The sequence below is a fragment of the Lontra canadensis genome, unplaced genomic scaffold, assembly GCF_010015895.1.
Source record: "Lontra canadensis isolate GAN:19392208 unplaced genomic scaffold, GSC_riverotter_1.0 scaffold38, whole genome shotgun sequence".
In the NCBI taxonomy this organism is placed as follows: domain Eukaryota; kingdom Metazoa; phylum Chordata; class Mammalia; order Carnivora; family Mustelidae; genus Lontra; species Lontra canadensis.
The window spans coordinates 4,888,495-4,902,402 of record NW_022631032.1 but is presented as its reverse complement, the minus strand read 5'-3'; the positions used below and the strand labels follow the sequence as shown (position 1 = coordinate 4,902,402).

Sequence of the window (13,908 nt, the reverse complement as noted above, 5' to 3'; positions counted from 1 at the left end):
ATTCTATAACATATAAATATGTTCCCCATCTGTGGCTATTTTTCTATTACTAGATGCCCAGTGCTGTCTCTTGTGCACCCAGGATCTGCAGAACATCTCTCTATAGCTCAGAAGGCTTCTATTATGTCTAGTATTAGAGTGGAGCCTGCATTCTATTATACAAAGTATTCATATAAAGGGATCTGTACCTGAATAGTGGGAGGTGGGCGAAATCTCCACACAGGGCCCTCCCCACCTAAAATAAAAGAATATGAGGGCGGTCTTGTTAATAAAAGCCACCGTCCTATGAAGTGGATCTCACTGATTCTTGCCCTTCTTGGAAAATGCCAAAGACAAGTACTTTTGGACAGTGTATGCTGGCAGATATGAAAACGCAGTTGAAACACAGCAAAACTCGGATTTTCCAGCGATGGAGTGATCAGGACATAGAGAGGGCCTCTGTGCTAAAGGATTCCAAACCAGGCAACCCGCAGAACTACAAGGGAAGTATTTCTAAAAGCTAACTTCCGGCCCTACCCTGGCCTACTGAATCAAAATGCCCAAGGTATATGGTGATTGGATATGGAACATATACAAATTCCAAGCTGGGAGTTATTTTCTAAGTAATAGAAATCTTTTGCATCTCAAAAAAAAAAAATGTAATGGCCTTTTTACACACACACACACACACACACACACACACACACACACTTAAACTTTTCCCACTAATCCTTTCTTTAGGCCAGATTTTTAGAAAATCATCTCAATGAGATTATGAATGGCTGTTATTTTTAAAGCTAAGAGCTATGCATTGGTGTTCACTACCCTTTCGTGTTACCAACTGGGCTATATAAAATAATGGCTTCCTATATTTAATGTGTCTATATTTTCTCAGGGTTTTAGAGAACAAGCGTTCAGTTTGCCCACATGTCTTTACTTCTTAGACGTCTCACATATCAAACCATCAGACATTTGCGGGTGCACAGAGACAATCACAACCTAGGCTTAAAAGGGGATAAACATTTTTCTGCAAAACCTAAGGAATATGTAGAATGAAGTGACCCAAGCCACTTCTAATTAGGTCCTTGAGGATAAGATGGGTCCTCAAAATATGTGAGATGCTTTGCCAGACTTTTGAAATCCACAAACATAGAAATGTACAAATATTGCTTAGGAGAGGGATTCCCCTTTCCAAGAGGCAACATAGCACAGTGGTTAAGGATAGCCTTGGAATCAAACCAACGACAGGACAGATCTCACTTCCTTCACTGCCAGTCATTTGATCCTGGGCAGGGCCTCTCAGGGCTTCAGTCTGCAAAATGGAGGTAATGGTATTACCCACCCCATAATGTTGGGTGCAAATTATGAGAAATGAAGCCTGCCAGACAGCCTGCCTTTTGCTTGGCGCATGCTAAACGCTCAACGAATATTAGCTGTGAATAATGGTGACAGTAAAAATGATGGTGAGCATTAGCTATGTTAATAACTGACAATACAAATATTTTCTAGAACTGTTTCCGCCTTCAGAATTTTAAGAACCATGTAAGGAACAAAATGTCCAATTCAGCATTTATAAAACTGTTAAGTTCTGCCACTGCAATAAATTCTGCAGATCTTATAGCACATCTGTAAACTAAACTAGTAATGGCAATGGATTATGGTGTGAGCCAACCAGGTGTCCACTGTCTTCCTGACTAATGTAATGTGATACAAAATTCCAAAGACCCTGTTGCCCTGGTCATGCTGAGTCCAGTGGTAACCAGTACCTTCCGTGAGTGACTTCACAAATGTGTGTGTATAGCTCCTGGCTTTCTTCAGAACTTCCTCTCCCTTCCGGATCCTGACTATGCCCATCTTCCTCACAGCTCAGGGTAACTACCATTTTAGCTTGATGCTGAAGTATTTTCTCTCCTTTAATGAACAGCTTTTGCCTGGCTGGAGTTCTTACTAAGGAAGGTTGAGATTGTTTTCTCATTTCTATATGGCAAGTATGACAGAGCCTTTAGCACCGTGAGCTGAGCCACAGTCAAATATGAGATCACACTCTTTAATTTATCCTGAACTTTTCTCTTGGTTGAGCCATTGCTCTTTAGAAATACTTCACTCCTCCAATAGCACTAGAAGTTGACTTTCTCTGAGGGGGCCGTTGTTAAGGACACATTCCATCATTCTGGTGGCCAAGTAGAGTGTGTGTGGCCACACTAGAATATGGAAGCTGGGTCTCTGGCAGGCTCCCTCCCTCACTCAGTAATCCACTCCCTCGGCCAGACCTGCAGCCTCACAAACCAACCACATGCCTTGGAAACACTGCAGATTACCACATGTCATGGACCCGGGAAACACTTGAAATCAGGAATTTTAAGTCACTTACTGCCAGAGATCTGCTACATAAATGGGTTAACTTTTCTCAGTTTTTTTCCCCCAAATGAATGTCATAGTAAGACTTGCTGGCAGGCACAGGGATCCTAAAAGAGTTGAAACAAACAAAACAATAAGGGTATGAGATAAACACTAAGGGTCACTTATAGGACCTCATATTTAATGCAGCCCTCTGTGTTCTTCCCGGCTCTCCTCCTGCTTTATGTGTGGGGGAAACCACTGCGGGACCACTGAACCAGGAGCTATTGCAAGGAAAAGTATATGGATTGGAGCCCTGACAAAATTAGTGAAAGTGGCCAGTCAGCGATCCTCATCTGGATCCTGGATTTGGTTGGCTTCTTCTGAACCTTCAGACCAAGGAATGTCCTACACAGCCCTCTGCTCACTCCATTTCCTCTTCTCAAAAAAGGATTGCGTATTTGCCAGGTTACACTCTGTACCTTGGGTTGCTAGGAATACAGTAGGTTGCACTGATGATTTAACTCTGTTTTCTATAAAGGGCTACAGGATCTCATGCAGATTTTTGCAAAGTCATATGCAAATTACAGAGCCCCGGCCCTTTTCTTAACAGGATGGCAACCTTGCTCCTCGGTGGCACCTGGGACCTGGAGATCCTTTCTCCACTTACGTTTAGCGCGCAGCCTGGGACTTGTCCCTGCAGCTCACCGGGTTAGCCGTGCCGCCGTTGGGACCTCCCACCTGGACTCCCATCACCCACCTCTCTTGAGACTGCTCTGGCAGGGCTGGTGTGGGGTACAGCCTTTGCTCAGAGGGCAACATGTTCCAAGTAAAATCTGCCCATCTGGGCCATGGGCTTGCCCTTCGGGCTCCCTGCTTCTCTACTGGGTGCGATTCGAGGTTGCTGAGCTTCCCTCCAAAGTTGAAAATGGTGGGACTGTAGGGACCTGTGAGAGGCCCCATGACCCAAGCTACTTCCCCGGGCTCCCAATCCAAACACCAGGCTGCTCAGGCCCTCACTGCCCCGGGGGTCTGCAGTGTGAGTGGGCACATTCAGCAGAGGGACATACTTACCTCTGGAGTTTTTCTCCAGATTGAACATCTCTGTTGTCAGTGGCCCCCAGTCTAGAAAACCCATTGTTCTAATCTAACCTACCTCCCCCACATCCTGAGAAAGAGGGAGGAGGAACAAGGGATAGTTTATGGCAGAGAAGAGGAATGTTGACTCTAGCTATTCCCAAACATTGGCCCAACCACATCCCCAACACATGTTCTATCTGCGTCAGCCTGCCCAGGTTTTGTCAGGATTTTCCGGCTCCTCTAACCTCACTCACCCCTGAAGTCTCTGGTTCAAAGACCACCCTCCTAGCCTTTGTGTGCTTCCAGATTACCCTGTCAAGGGTGGGTGGAAAGTGGGCGAAGAAATAAAGGAAACAAACTGGCTCCATGTTGGTTAACTGTTGAGACTAGAAGGTCGGGGACATGGCCATTCATTCTACCATTCTCTCCACTTTTGTATGTGTTCGCAATTTTTCATAATAAAAAGTAAAAAGTTTAAAAATCCTCCAGCTTCCAAGACACTCAAGAGAGCCCCAACCCCTAACAGAGTTTCCTGGAAACCCCACACCAAGTGAGGAGGCAAAGATGGTTCCATTACATATATATATATATATGTATATATATATACACTCATTTTCTAATTTTTTAAGGCCCACTGCTTTATTTTCAGTAGACTAAACCTTATTTCTAAAAGGTCCCGACGTTGGGCTCACTTCCCCCAGCTGGGTTATGGGGGAGGGCTGGGTAAAGGGGTCCTTAAGATCCTGAAAGTTTACACTTCCATGTACCTCACAGACCTGTGAGGATGGGACTTGTTCAGTGTTCTGAACTTTGTGGAGGATGCGCGCGCTCGATTCACAGTGTCATTCCCTGGAATTGCACCTGGCTCAGGAAAGGACTGTCTTTGTACTTGAATTTAAATCCAATGGAGAACCTTAACATGGGCATTTGCATGACTGAGAATTGCTGCTGTCTTTTTTCCGTATGTCACTTTCTTGAATGTGTTCTAATAAAATGATTCTAAAGCAGGCTGTGATATACAGTGATTTATAAATACTTTCTGCTGAGTGCTGAGGCCCTTAATTTCCTACCAAGAATCCACCCCATCCCACTTTCTGGAAAGATCTGGCTAGCTGGGGACAGACGCAGGAGCGTACGTATGGCGTGCTGTGCTGGTGGCACTTCTGCAATTGTGATCATTAATAAGAATCATGTCAACCACAGCAATTTTGTTTTCTGGTTGCCTAGCAGCAGAATTTGTTTTCCAGAATAAAGATGGCCATATGTAGTGGATGAGTGCGGGGGTGAGGGAGGGAGTGGAGGTGGCAGGGCAGGAGCAGGAGTATAATTCACTCGACCAGGGAGGGAACAAGGTGGAAGGAGAGACAAAGGCAGCCGAAAAGAGAGACAAGCCAGGTTCATTTGTGTTCTGTTTAGTGATAACTCTCGGCACATTCAAAAGATAATGAGTAGGGGCACCTGGGTGGCTCAGATGGTTAAGTGTCTGCCTTCAGTTCAGGTCATGGTCTCGGGGTCCTGGGATTGAGCCTCACATCGGGCTCCCTGCTCAGCGGGAAGCCTGCTTCTCCCTCTCCCTCTGTCTTTGCCCCTCCCCCTGCTTGTGCTCTCTCTGTCTCTCAAAGAAATAAAATCTTAAAAAAAAAAAAAAAGATAATGAGTAGTTAAATTTTGTTTACAAAATTGCACCTTTTGCTCTCACGCCATAGCAAGTTAGAATCTCAAAATCTCATTAAGCAAACTGGAAGCAAAAGAAGAAAATATAGATCTCCAAAGGCAGATATTTTGAAAAACACTGTTTATCTCCATCTTTATCCCCTTCAGCCAGACTGGCCAGGGTGCTGCCATGAGCTGGTAACTGAGGCTGGTTCTCTGGGGAAGGCAGCGTTGTTAGAAACCTAATAAGGGGCCAGAAGGGCAGAACCAGACAAGAAGAATTCTGTTTACTGAGCACCTTTCTCATGCAGGTGCCGGGAAGGCACTTGATATACATCATCTCCTCTAATCTTCACAGCCATCCTGAGAGGCAGGCAGTTCTGTTTTCATTTTTTAGATGAAGAGCTAAAACTAAAAGAAGTAAATAACTTGTACAAAGTCATAAAGCTGGAAGATAACAGGTCTGTTAATTTAGGTCTCTGATCTTCATCCAGATGCATGCTTTTTCAAACCACAGGGCTGATGCCACAGTGTCCAGCTTGGGCTCTCCCCTATGCACTGCCATGGTCTTCACCTTAATGAATTGTACACCTTCTGTCTGCCCTGGGAATGGGGGGTGGTCACAGCCAGTGTCCTGCTCTTCCTTGGGTGATTGGAGGTCTCTTCCAGTCCAGGTCTTTGTAGCCCACATTCATGTCCCTGTGACATACTTGTGCAGAGCACAGGCTGATGAGGCTGAGATCACCTTTGGCTTTCATAGGGTTTGGCTCACTTAGCAAACACCTAGTACCTACAAGTGCTGGGCATATGAACTAGGTGGGCAAATATAGACTCAACCCTGTTCTCATGGAGCTTGCCAGTAGGGGAGACCTACTGTAATCAAGTAACACATGAATGGATTTATAATAACAACTTCTGCAAAGGGCCTTGAAAATCACTGAGATCAGCAAATGAAATGAGACCCAGAAATGCTAAGCACTTTGCCCAGGACCACACAGCGAGTTAGAGGCAGAGGACTAGAACTCCTGGTTTTCATTCTTAGACTGCTGTTTTCCCTGCCATGTCACACTCTAGTCTGTCGCATGCCCATAGACTGCCCCGAGTCCCAAACACCCAGATAAACATGTTGATCAATCAGTACACTCTCCTCATCCCTAGAAATAACCAGATAACACATTTTGTAATGATAAACAGTATCATGAACCAAATCCCCAAGGATGGCATGTACCCAAGGCTTTTTTGTAGACTTATTTCAGATCCCAAAGCAGGGACAGAGAGGCAAGATATTCATGCTGTAGCAACTTTGCCTAGTAAGGATGCTTGCTGGTGTTTCAGTGTTTTGGTCTGACCCCGGTAGTTTCCAAGCTCCTGAGAAACCTCCTTCTTGGGTTCAGCAGCTCAACAAATATTTCCTGAGTCCCTGCTAATGCTGCTAGGCGCAGTTCTCAGAGCTGGGGACACAACACTGAACAAAATGGACTGCCCTCGGAGAGCATATATTCTAACCCAGAGAGACAGACAACAAAATAGAGAAGCAAGTAATACAGCATATTAGAAGGTGGTAAGTTCTACAAAGGAACATAAGTCAGGAAAGGGGGGTAAGGGAGTCTCCAAGGAAAGGATGCATTGTTAGGGTGGTTGGGAAAAAGACAGACCTACCTGAGAAAATGGTGTTCCAGATCAACATTTTACGTGTGCGCGCGTGCATGCACACACACACACCCCACTCACACACACTCACACGCACACAGCTATGCAGTGTGATGTGAAGAGTCCTATAAGCCTTCCCCTGCCTCCCTTAGAAAAGTGAAAGTTCGTCATTGGCCTGTCCCAGAGCCCAATTCCTGGCTTGCTTTTTCCTCCTTTGGTCAAACTAGGGGTTCTTAAATTTGAGTGTGTATCAGACTTATCCTGAGGACTTGTTCAAACAGATGGCTGGGCCCCTCTCCACGAGTTTGTGAATCAGTACATGCAGTTAGATCCAAGAATTTGCATTTCTAACAAGCTCCCAAGAAATGCTGATGCTACTCACCCAGGGACCACACTTTGAGAGCCACTGGGTTAATCTATTATAGCTGGAAGGTCCCTGTTAAAATGAAACTATTACCCAAGAAAGGATGTGTCTATTCACTAGGGTGCATGGGGGTTATCAGAGCATCTATCCTTGACTAGCAGGATCCTCAAGAAAGGGGACTTCTTAATTGGGGAAAGTTTCGGAAACCACAGCCCAAGACCCTAAACACTAAGGAGTTCGGGCAAGGGACAGTTCCTGAAAAGTAGCAACAATGATATTTCATTGCTTGTCTATCAGTGCTTTGCATTTTCTTAGCATTTAATACTGTTACAAGTCCTTTAGCCCACTGTTCTCGTTTGGCACAGTTAGCTCATGAGGTAGAACAGGTGTCATTATTACATTTTATGGGTAAGAAAATTGAGACACAAAGAGGTTATATGGCCTCCCTTGGGCATCAAGGATCCCCAGTGGCCTTGTGCCTCATCCAGTGTTCTTTCTCCTTTAACATTCTTCATAACGCTAGCTACGGCTTTCTGCTAGGGCATCCAGCTCTGGGTCATTGAAACCCAGGACATAGAGTCGCTTTTTGCCTTTTGCTCTGTTTAAAATCCCACTTGCTGCAAGTAGATTATCCACGTGGGCGATTAACTGTGGCAAATACTAAGCCCTGCATGAGTTTCCTCTGTCGTAAACACATCTCTTCTACTACCAGATATTATACAGAGAGAACGCTAACTCACTTTAATATTAGGCTATGCTAGAGCTAATCATTATGAAAGCAAACCTGCTGGGGGAAAAGCACACATCATACTTCCAAAGGCAAATAGAAATGGCATTTTGATTATATGTACCATTGCTTCCATTCCATTAGCAGGGATAATTGAAAGTTTTCTGTATCACTAAAGCACACAGCAGAATGAGAGTGGGTTTTGTTAAATCTGATGGCTGGTGAGTCACATTCTTAGGTATTTAAATATTTTTTTTTTTTTAAATCATGGGCATGGGACATGAAAAATAAAAATTCTCCCTTCCCGTACTTGGTCTTCTGGTTATTTTCTCCAGTACTGCACTGATTCCTTACAGTGAGAGTGAGCTGTCTCATTGAATCTCATAGACAGTGCCCCGTGGGTTACAAGGGGCAGTTTTTGATCATCCAGGAGCCCAAGGTTTTAAAAGTTTTATTTCTAGGGCACCTGGGTGGCTCTGTCAGTTAAGCGCCTACCTTCAGCTCAGGTCATGGTCTCAGGGTCCTGGGATCAAGTCCCACGTCAGACTCCTTGCTCCGCGGGAAACCTGCTTCTCCCTCTCCCTCTGTGGCTCCCCCGGCTTGTGCTCTCTCTTGCTCTGACAAATAAATAAAATCTTAAAAAAATAAAAGTTTTATTTTTAAAACTGCCCTCATCTGTCCCTCAACCCATTGGTATTCCTTCCTTCATCTTCCTTCAGTTACTGCCATTGAGACCACTCATTCTATATGCATTTATTAAGCACTTACTATATACCAGACTCTGTAAGAGCCGCTGAACAGACTACAAAATTGAGTTAGAAATAATCCTATCCTGGGGTGCCTGGGTGGCTCAGTGGGTTAAGTCTCTGCCTTCGACTTGGGTCATGATCTCAGGGTCCTGGGATTGAGCCCCGCATTGGGCTCTCTGCTCAGCAAGGAGCCTGCTTCCCACCCACACCCCGCGCCTGCCTTTCTGCCTACTTGTAATCTCTGTCAAATAAATAAAAATCTTTAAAAAAAATTAACTTTAAAAAAAGGAAATGATCCTATCCTTAAAGAACATAGAATATAATAGAATCACTCTGTAAATTATACAGAATAATTAACATTTGAGTATATTCTAGATACAGATTATAAGCCATGTAAACTTCTCCCATTTCTTTTTATTCACTGTATGCTCAATTAAAGCTAACTGATGAGTTATTTTAGCTTCAACATAAAATAGGCATCATTAGGAAAGAAGATATACCTGGGAAGGAGGAGAGTAAGGAAGGAGCCTTGCTCCCTCTTCTGAGCACACATGGAGATATGCTTAAGCACCCCAAGAACATGGCAACAGGAGTCAGTACAGGATGTAAGCTCTGCTGTTGATTTCCACTAGTGGACTGTCACAAATGGAATATATGAGGATCATAAAGCTTGCATGATTAGGAATTCCATATTAATGCAAGATCCAGTGTGAATGTGTTTCTTCTGAGTTTTAGACTCCCAAGCATGCTATAAAAATGGCTATTCCTTAAAAGAAAAGTTCATGCCCACTATAACAAGGAACTGAGCATATAAGAAAATAGGTGGGGTTGGGGGAGGTAGAGTGGGATGCAGAAGACTCAATTAGTTGGATCAGTATTAGAGAATCCCTGAGAAGAAGAGATGCAGGCGATAATCTGACAATGTGTGTGTATGTGGGTGTGTGGGTGTGTGTGCATATGTATGCACAAATACATATACATAGAGAGGTGTTGGAGGCCAGCAAAAAGGATTTTGTGAGGATGTGAGCCCTTTAAATCAATTCCAAATTCATAATCCAAAGAGGAAGACAAGTTTAGAAAACCAAAAGTACAGCGGAAAGGCAAGGATAAGATTGTAGTTCTGCCAACCAATTAACTCAAGGAAGACCACTAACACAGCCTCCCCCTATATACTGGACCACCTGAATGTGCTTCCCCTTTCTCTCCCTCAGCACATTCACGTAGCTGCTCAGGCTCTGCCCGCACTCTGCTTTAGGTTGGGCTTTGTGAATAGTAGAATCCCAAGGGAGGGGATGGGTGTTCAGGGCAGATAGGCAGCTGGTTCTCGGATCTGTCTTATGAACTCTATTTCTGCCAGCTCTGCAAGTGTCTCCAGGCCCTAGAGGGCATTTTCTCCAAACAGGTCCTATATCCAGTCTTAGCAGTGACCATCGGGGTGCCGGTGGCATGACAACGGAGCCAGGTCAACTATGGGTGGGTGTGGTCATGCACAGTGATAGCCACAGGGAGAATCTAGAGGATTCAGAAAGAACAGTGATGGGGGAGGGGGTCTCTGTATCTGCCCTTGAGTTTCTGGGATGGTGGAATAAGGAGTGTCACTCTATCTGTAAGGATGTAAGGATTTTGTTGCCTTCAGTGATGACCTTTTAACGGGCCTTACACTCAAGCATAGCCTGGAGTTTTTAGATTTTGCCGTGCTGAGTTTTGCTGAGTTGTTATGGTACCCATTAGGATAAAAGGATGTACCAGGGTGGAAGTAGGGACTGAAATACAGATGATGTAAAAGGAGGATTTAGATTTCATTGGTGCGGCACTCTTACTCAGAGAGTGACCCAGAGGTGTGGCACTCCAGGTACTGCTCTAGTGTTACATGGATTCATGAGGACTTGCTTGGGCATCTTGGCTCTGGGAGGAGCAAGTCACTAATAAAATTCATTTACACAGTTCAGATTCATCCAAGGCCAGCTGGAAGGTAAGGCTTTGTATTTTCCAGACTCTTCCTACATTCTCATTTGATGTTGAAGATGCTACATGTTGCTTTATTTTTTGGTGTTTCTGGGACTATGCAGCCAACACATTTGTTGGAGAGCCATAGTTGTAGACCTTTAAGCCAAGTCATCACAAGTAATCAACGTACTCTCTGTCCACTCAGCATGGCCACACAGGCAGACTTAGAGATGGAATAGGCCATTAAAGAGGGAGGCCCTTGTAGGGCACAACTGATTGGTTAGTGTTGCAGAATGTAAGTGGTGACATTCCAGCTTGATGGCACAGGGCAAGATTGCTGATAGGGTCAGACAGGTGCAAGGCCCTGTAGGAGAGGCTATCAAGCAGCATTCCTAGCTTCTGAAGGATGAATGATTCAGAAATTAAATTGAGAAGGTAATTAGCCCAATAAGTCTGATGGTGTTACAAAGATGATTGCTTAGACCATCCCACAGGCCTGTTTCCTGTTATCATGGCCTCGAATTTGGCTATAATAGTCAGAAATCTGGCTGTTTTCTCCTGGATTAAGTGTCTTATAAAAGAATAAATATATGAGCAGAGGTGGAGGTTGTAGAGGATTGAGATGGGATAGTATCAATAGTTACATTAGACATATATGTTGTTTTGGCAAATGTTTAACATGAAGGAGGGGTGTCAAGGATTATGGCTAACGTAATGTTATGATTCTGGAGGGTCCCCTCAACTATCAGAGAATATGGGAAAGGCTAATACATCCAGGAGGTCAATGAGGGAGTCTTTCATCCAAAAAACAGAATATGGATATTGTCAATAATTAGTGACTCTCAGTAAATACTTAGATATCATCACATCATTTATTCATTCAACAAATATTTATTGAATACCTACTATGCCAAGCACTATTTTAGACAACAACAACAAAACAGAGAAGAATTCCTACCCTTATGGAGCTGACATTCTGGTGGGAATACAGACCAATAAATAAATAAAATATATAAAGTGGCAGGTGATGAAACAGGCCATACAGAAAAATACAGCTTCAGAGGGATATGAGAAGTATAGGGGATCAGGGAAGAAGTGAGGGGAGGAGCTAAGCCTGGTGACTGACATAAGCAGGGATATGAAGTATAATGAAATTAGTCCAGATGCTCCCAAGTCACATAGTGGTGATGAGGCTGTGAGTATTGGAGGAGGGAGTGGTGGTGTGAGTTCTAGTAGGAGTACAAACAGGATTTTAGGAATTTCTCTCCCTTACTTCTCAAACATGAAGATATGGGGAGGAGCGGTCTTACCTAGGAACAGATAGCAGCTCTCAGGGAGGATGGCCTCTTCCCCAGTCTTCATGCCTCCTTTGGAGCCAAGAGGATGTCCAGGGGTGCCCCGGAAGTCAAATGGGACTCCAGACTACTCCCTCAGTCTGCACCAGTCCAAGGGATCCTTTCTGATGTGGTATTAGGCTTGGTCAGAGGAACCTGGATTCCATTCAGACTGATAAGGACCTCACCTGTAGTATGACCAAACATCCTTCATAGTTCATATGCTGAGATCTTTAAAAATAAATCCATGTATGGTCTATATATAAAATGAATCTAGGAATCAAGACTTCATGGAAAACAGTACTCAGTCTGGAAGCTCAAAGGGGCATTGCAGATTCTGAGAAGTGTGGTACAGTATTTTTGTCCTTAATAGATTTAAAATATGAATTCCCTTTCATTACCTCCCCCAATCCCCAATAGACTGCAGGGCCACACAAGGCTAGCTTGATAAAGATTTAGTAGAAACAGGAAGAATAGTTTCTAATCATGCCGGCTTAGGGACAAACTCCAGTCACCAATATAAAAGCAGAGTGAATCCTTGTTCTATGACAAACAGCACAGGGTCCTAGGAGACCCAGTAAAGAGGTCTGGAAATTCAGGCTGGAGTCTTGGGACAGGAATCTGTTTCTTGGGCTCAAGTAATGGATATGTTCAACCTCAATCTGAGTCCCTGACAGTGGGAAGATGGCTTAATTCCAGTTGTGGTGTAAATGTAGCTTCCCCATTTCCTCTTGCCAAACCCCACTGAGGACTCATTAAACATAAGCAGCAGACTTGGGGGTTGAAGAGAAGCTGGTTCTTTCCTCCCAGCTATGAGTTTTCTCTTAAGAGACAAGCTTTTGAGGTTGAAGACAAATGAGAGAGGAGCTCAGAGTACTAGCATGTGCATGAGAATGCACACACATGTTCATCGTGTGATAGCTCCTATCTAATATAAAACCTTATCTAGAGAGATACACTGTAAAACCAAGTCCAGAGAGTTGCCTTCCAGAGCTATTTAGAAAAGTGAGTCTCAAATGGCAGTGGTTAGGCCCTCTGGAAAATGGCTATGTGGGACAAGTTCATTGCAGCTCAGCTCTTGGTCCAGGAGCCAATTGGTGGCAAATAAAATGGCAAACAAAATCACATTCTCCATGTGGCTATGAGAAATCAAATGTGGCATTTGGTTATTTTCTGCTTTCCTGGAGCAACGTGTGTTGCATAGGTTGCAGGGGCCTTCTAACCACACTTGGTATGGGTTGACCGCCTTTTGGCCTATTTTGATGAAAATGCAGTTGTGAACTAAAATTAAAAGTAAGAAAGAATGCAAAGATGTTTGAGCTTCCATGTGGATGCAGGTCATTAGCTGGATAAAGAATCAGTGCTGTTTTATAGGATCCATGTCGAATCATACTGGTGATTGGATTTGTCATTGCTACAGGGTAAGTTCTGTGAGGGCAAGTATTCTTATCTGCTTTTTCACTGTTGTATCTCTACTGCCAGTATGAGTGCCAGACAGAGAGTAAGCACTGCAAATACAAGTTCGTAATAGAGAACATTAGTGTGCAGAAATACAGAGATATATTCTGTAATGCCCCCAAACTGGTAGGCAAACACCTGCATTGCACCACCAGGGAGTAGGAAGGAGTTCTACAGAATAATGTCATACTTGGCAAAAAAAACAAGGAGCATGCTGCTTGAGTTCCAACCAGACAGTGCAAGAGTAGAAGGTTTGGTGCATGATCTTATAGGAAAGTTAAAATCTAGGATTGAAAGCCAGGATTGATAAATAGGGAAAGCAATAGAAAATTTAGCAAAGAGGGCACATGGGTGGCTCAGTCGGTTAAGCCGCTGCCTTTGGCTTAGGTCATGATCCCAGAGTCCTGGGATCGAGTCCCGCATCAGGCTCCTTGCTTGGCAGGGTGCCTGCTTCTCTCTCCACCTCTGCCTGCCACTCTGCCTGCTTGTGTACTCATGCGCACTCTCTCTCGCTCTCTGACAAATAAATAAATAAATAAAATCTTAAAAAAAATTTAGCAAAGAAATTTCAAGGCCATCAAAGGAGCAAAGGGAAACCTAGATGCACCGCCAGGTGTGGGAGACTTTCAT

General features: G+C 44.1%; 1 protein-coding gene across 22 annotated transcripts in view; it reads left to right on the top strand.

Moving 5' to 3' along the window:
- The window catches only part of KALRN (kalirin RhoGEF kinase), a 658,233-nt gene that overhangs the window by 467,098 nt on the left and 177,227 nt on the right, over window positions 1–13,908 (top strand). For 6 of the 22 annotated variants that reach the window (XM_032869475.1, XM_032869474.1, XM_032869472.1 and 3 more), the window contains exon 34: window positions 2,930–4,404. The exons of the other annotated variants lie outside the window; for them this stretch is intronic. In XM_032869475.1, coding sequence (XP_032725366.1) covers window positions 2,930–2,992 — 63 coding nt within the window. In that variant the 3' untranslated portion in view covers window positions 2,993–4,404. Of the gene's footprint in view, window positions 1–2,929; window positions 4,405–13,908 lie in introns of those variants that run through there. 22 annotated transcript variants of the gene reach the window in all.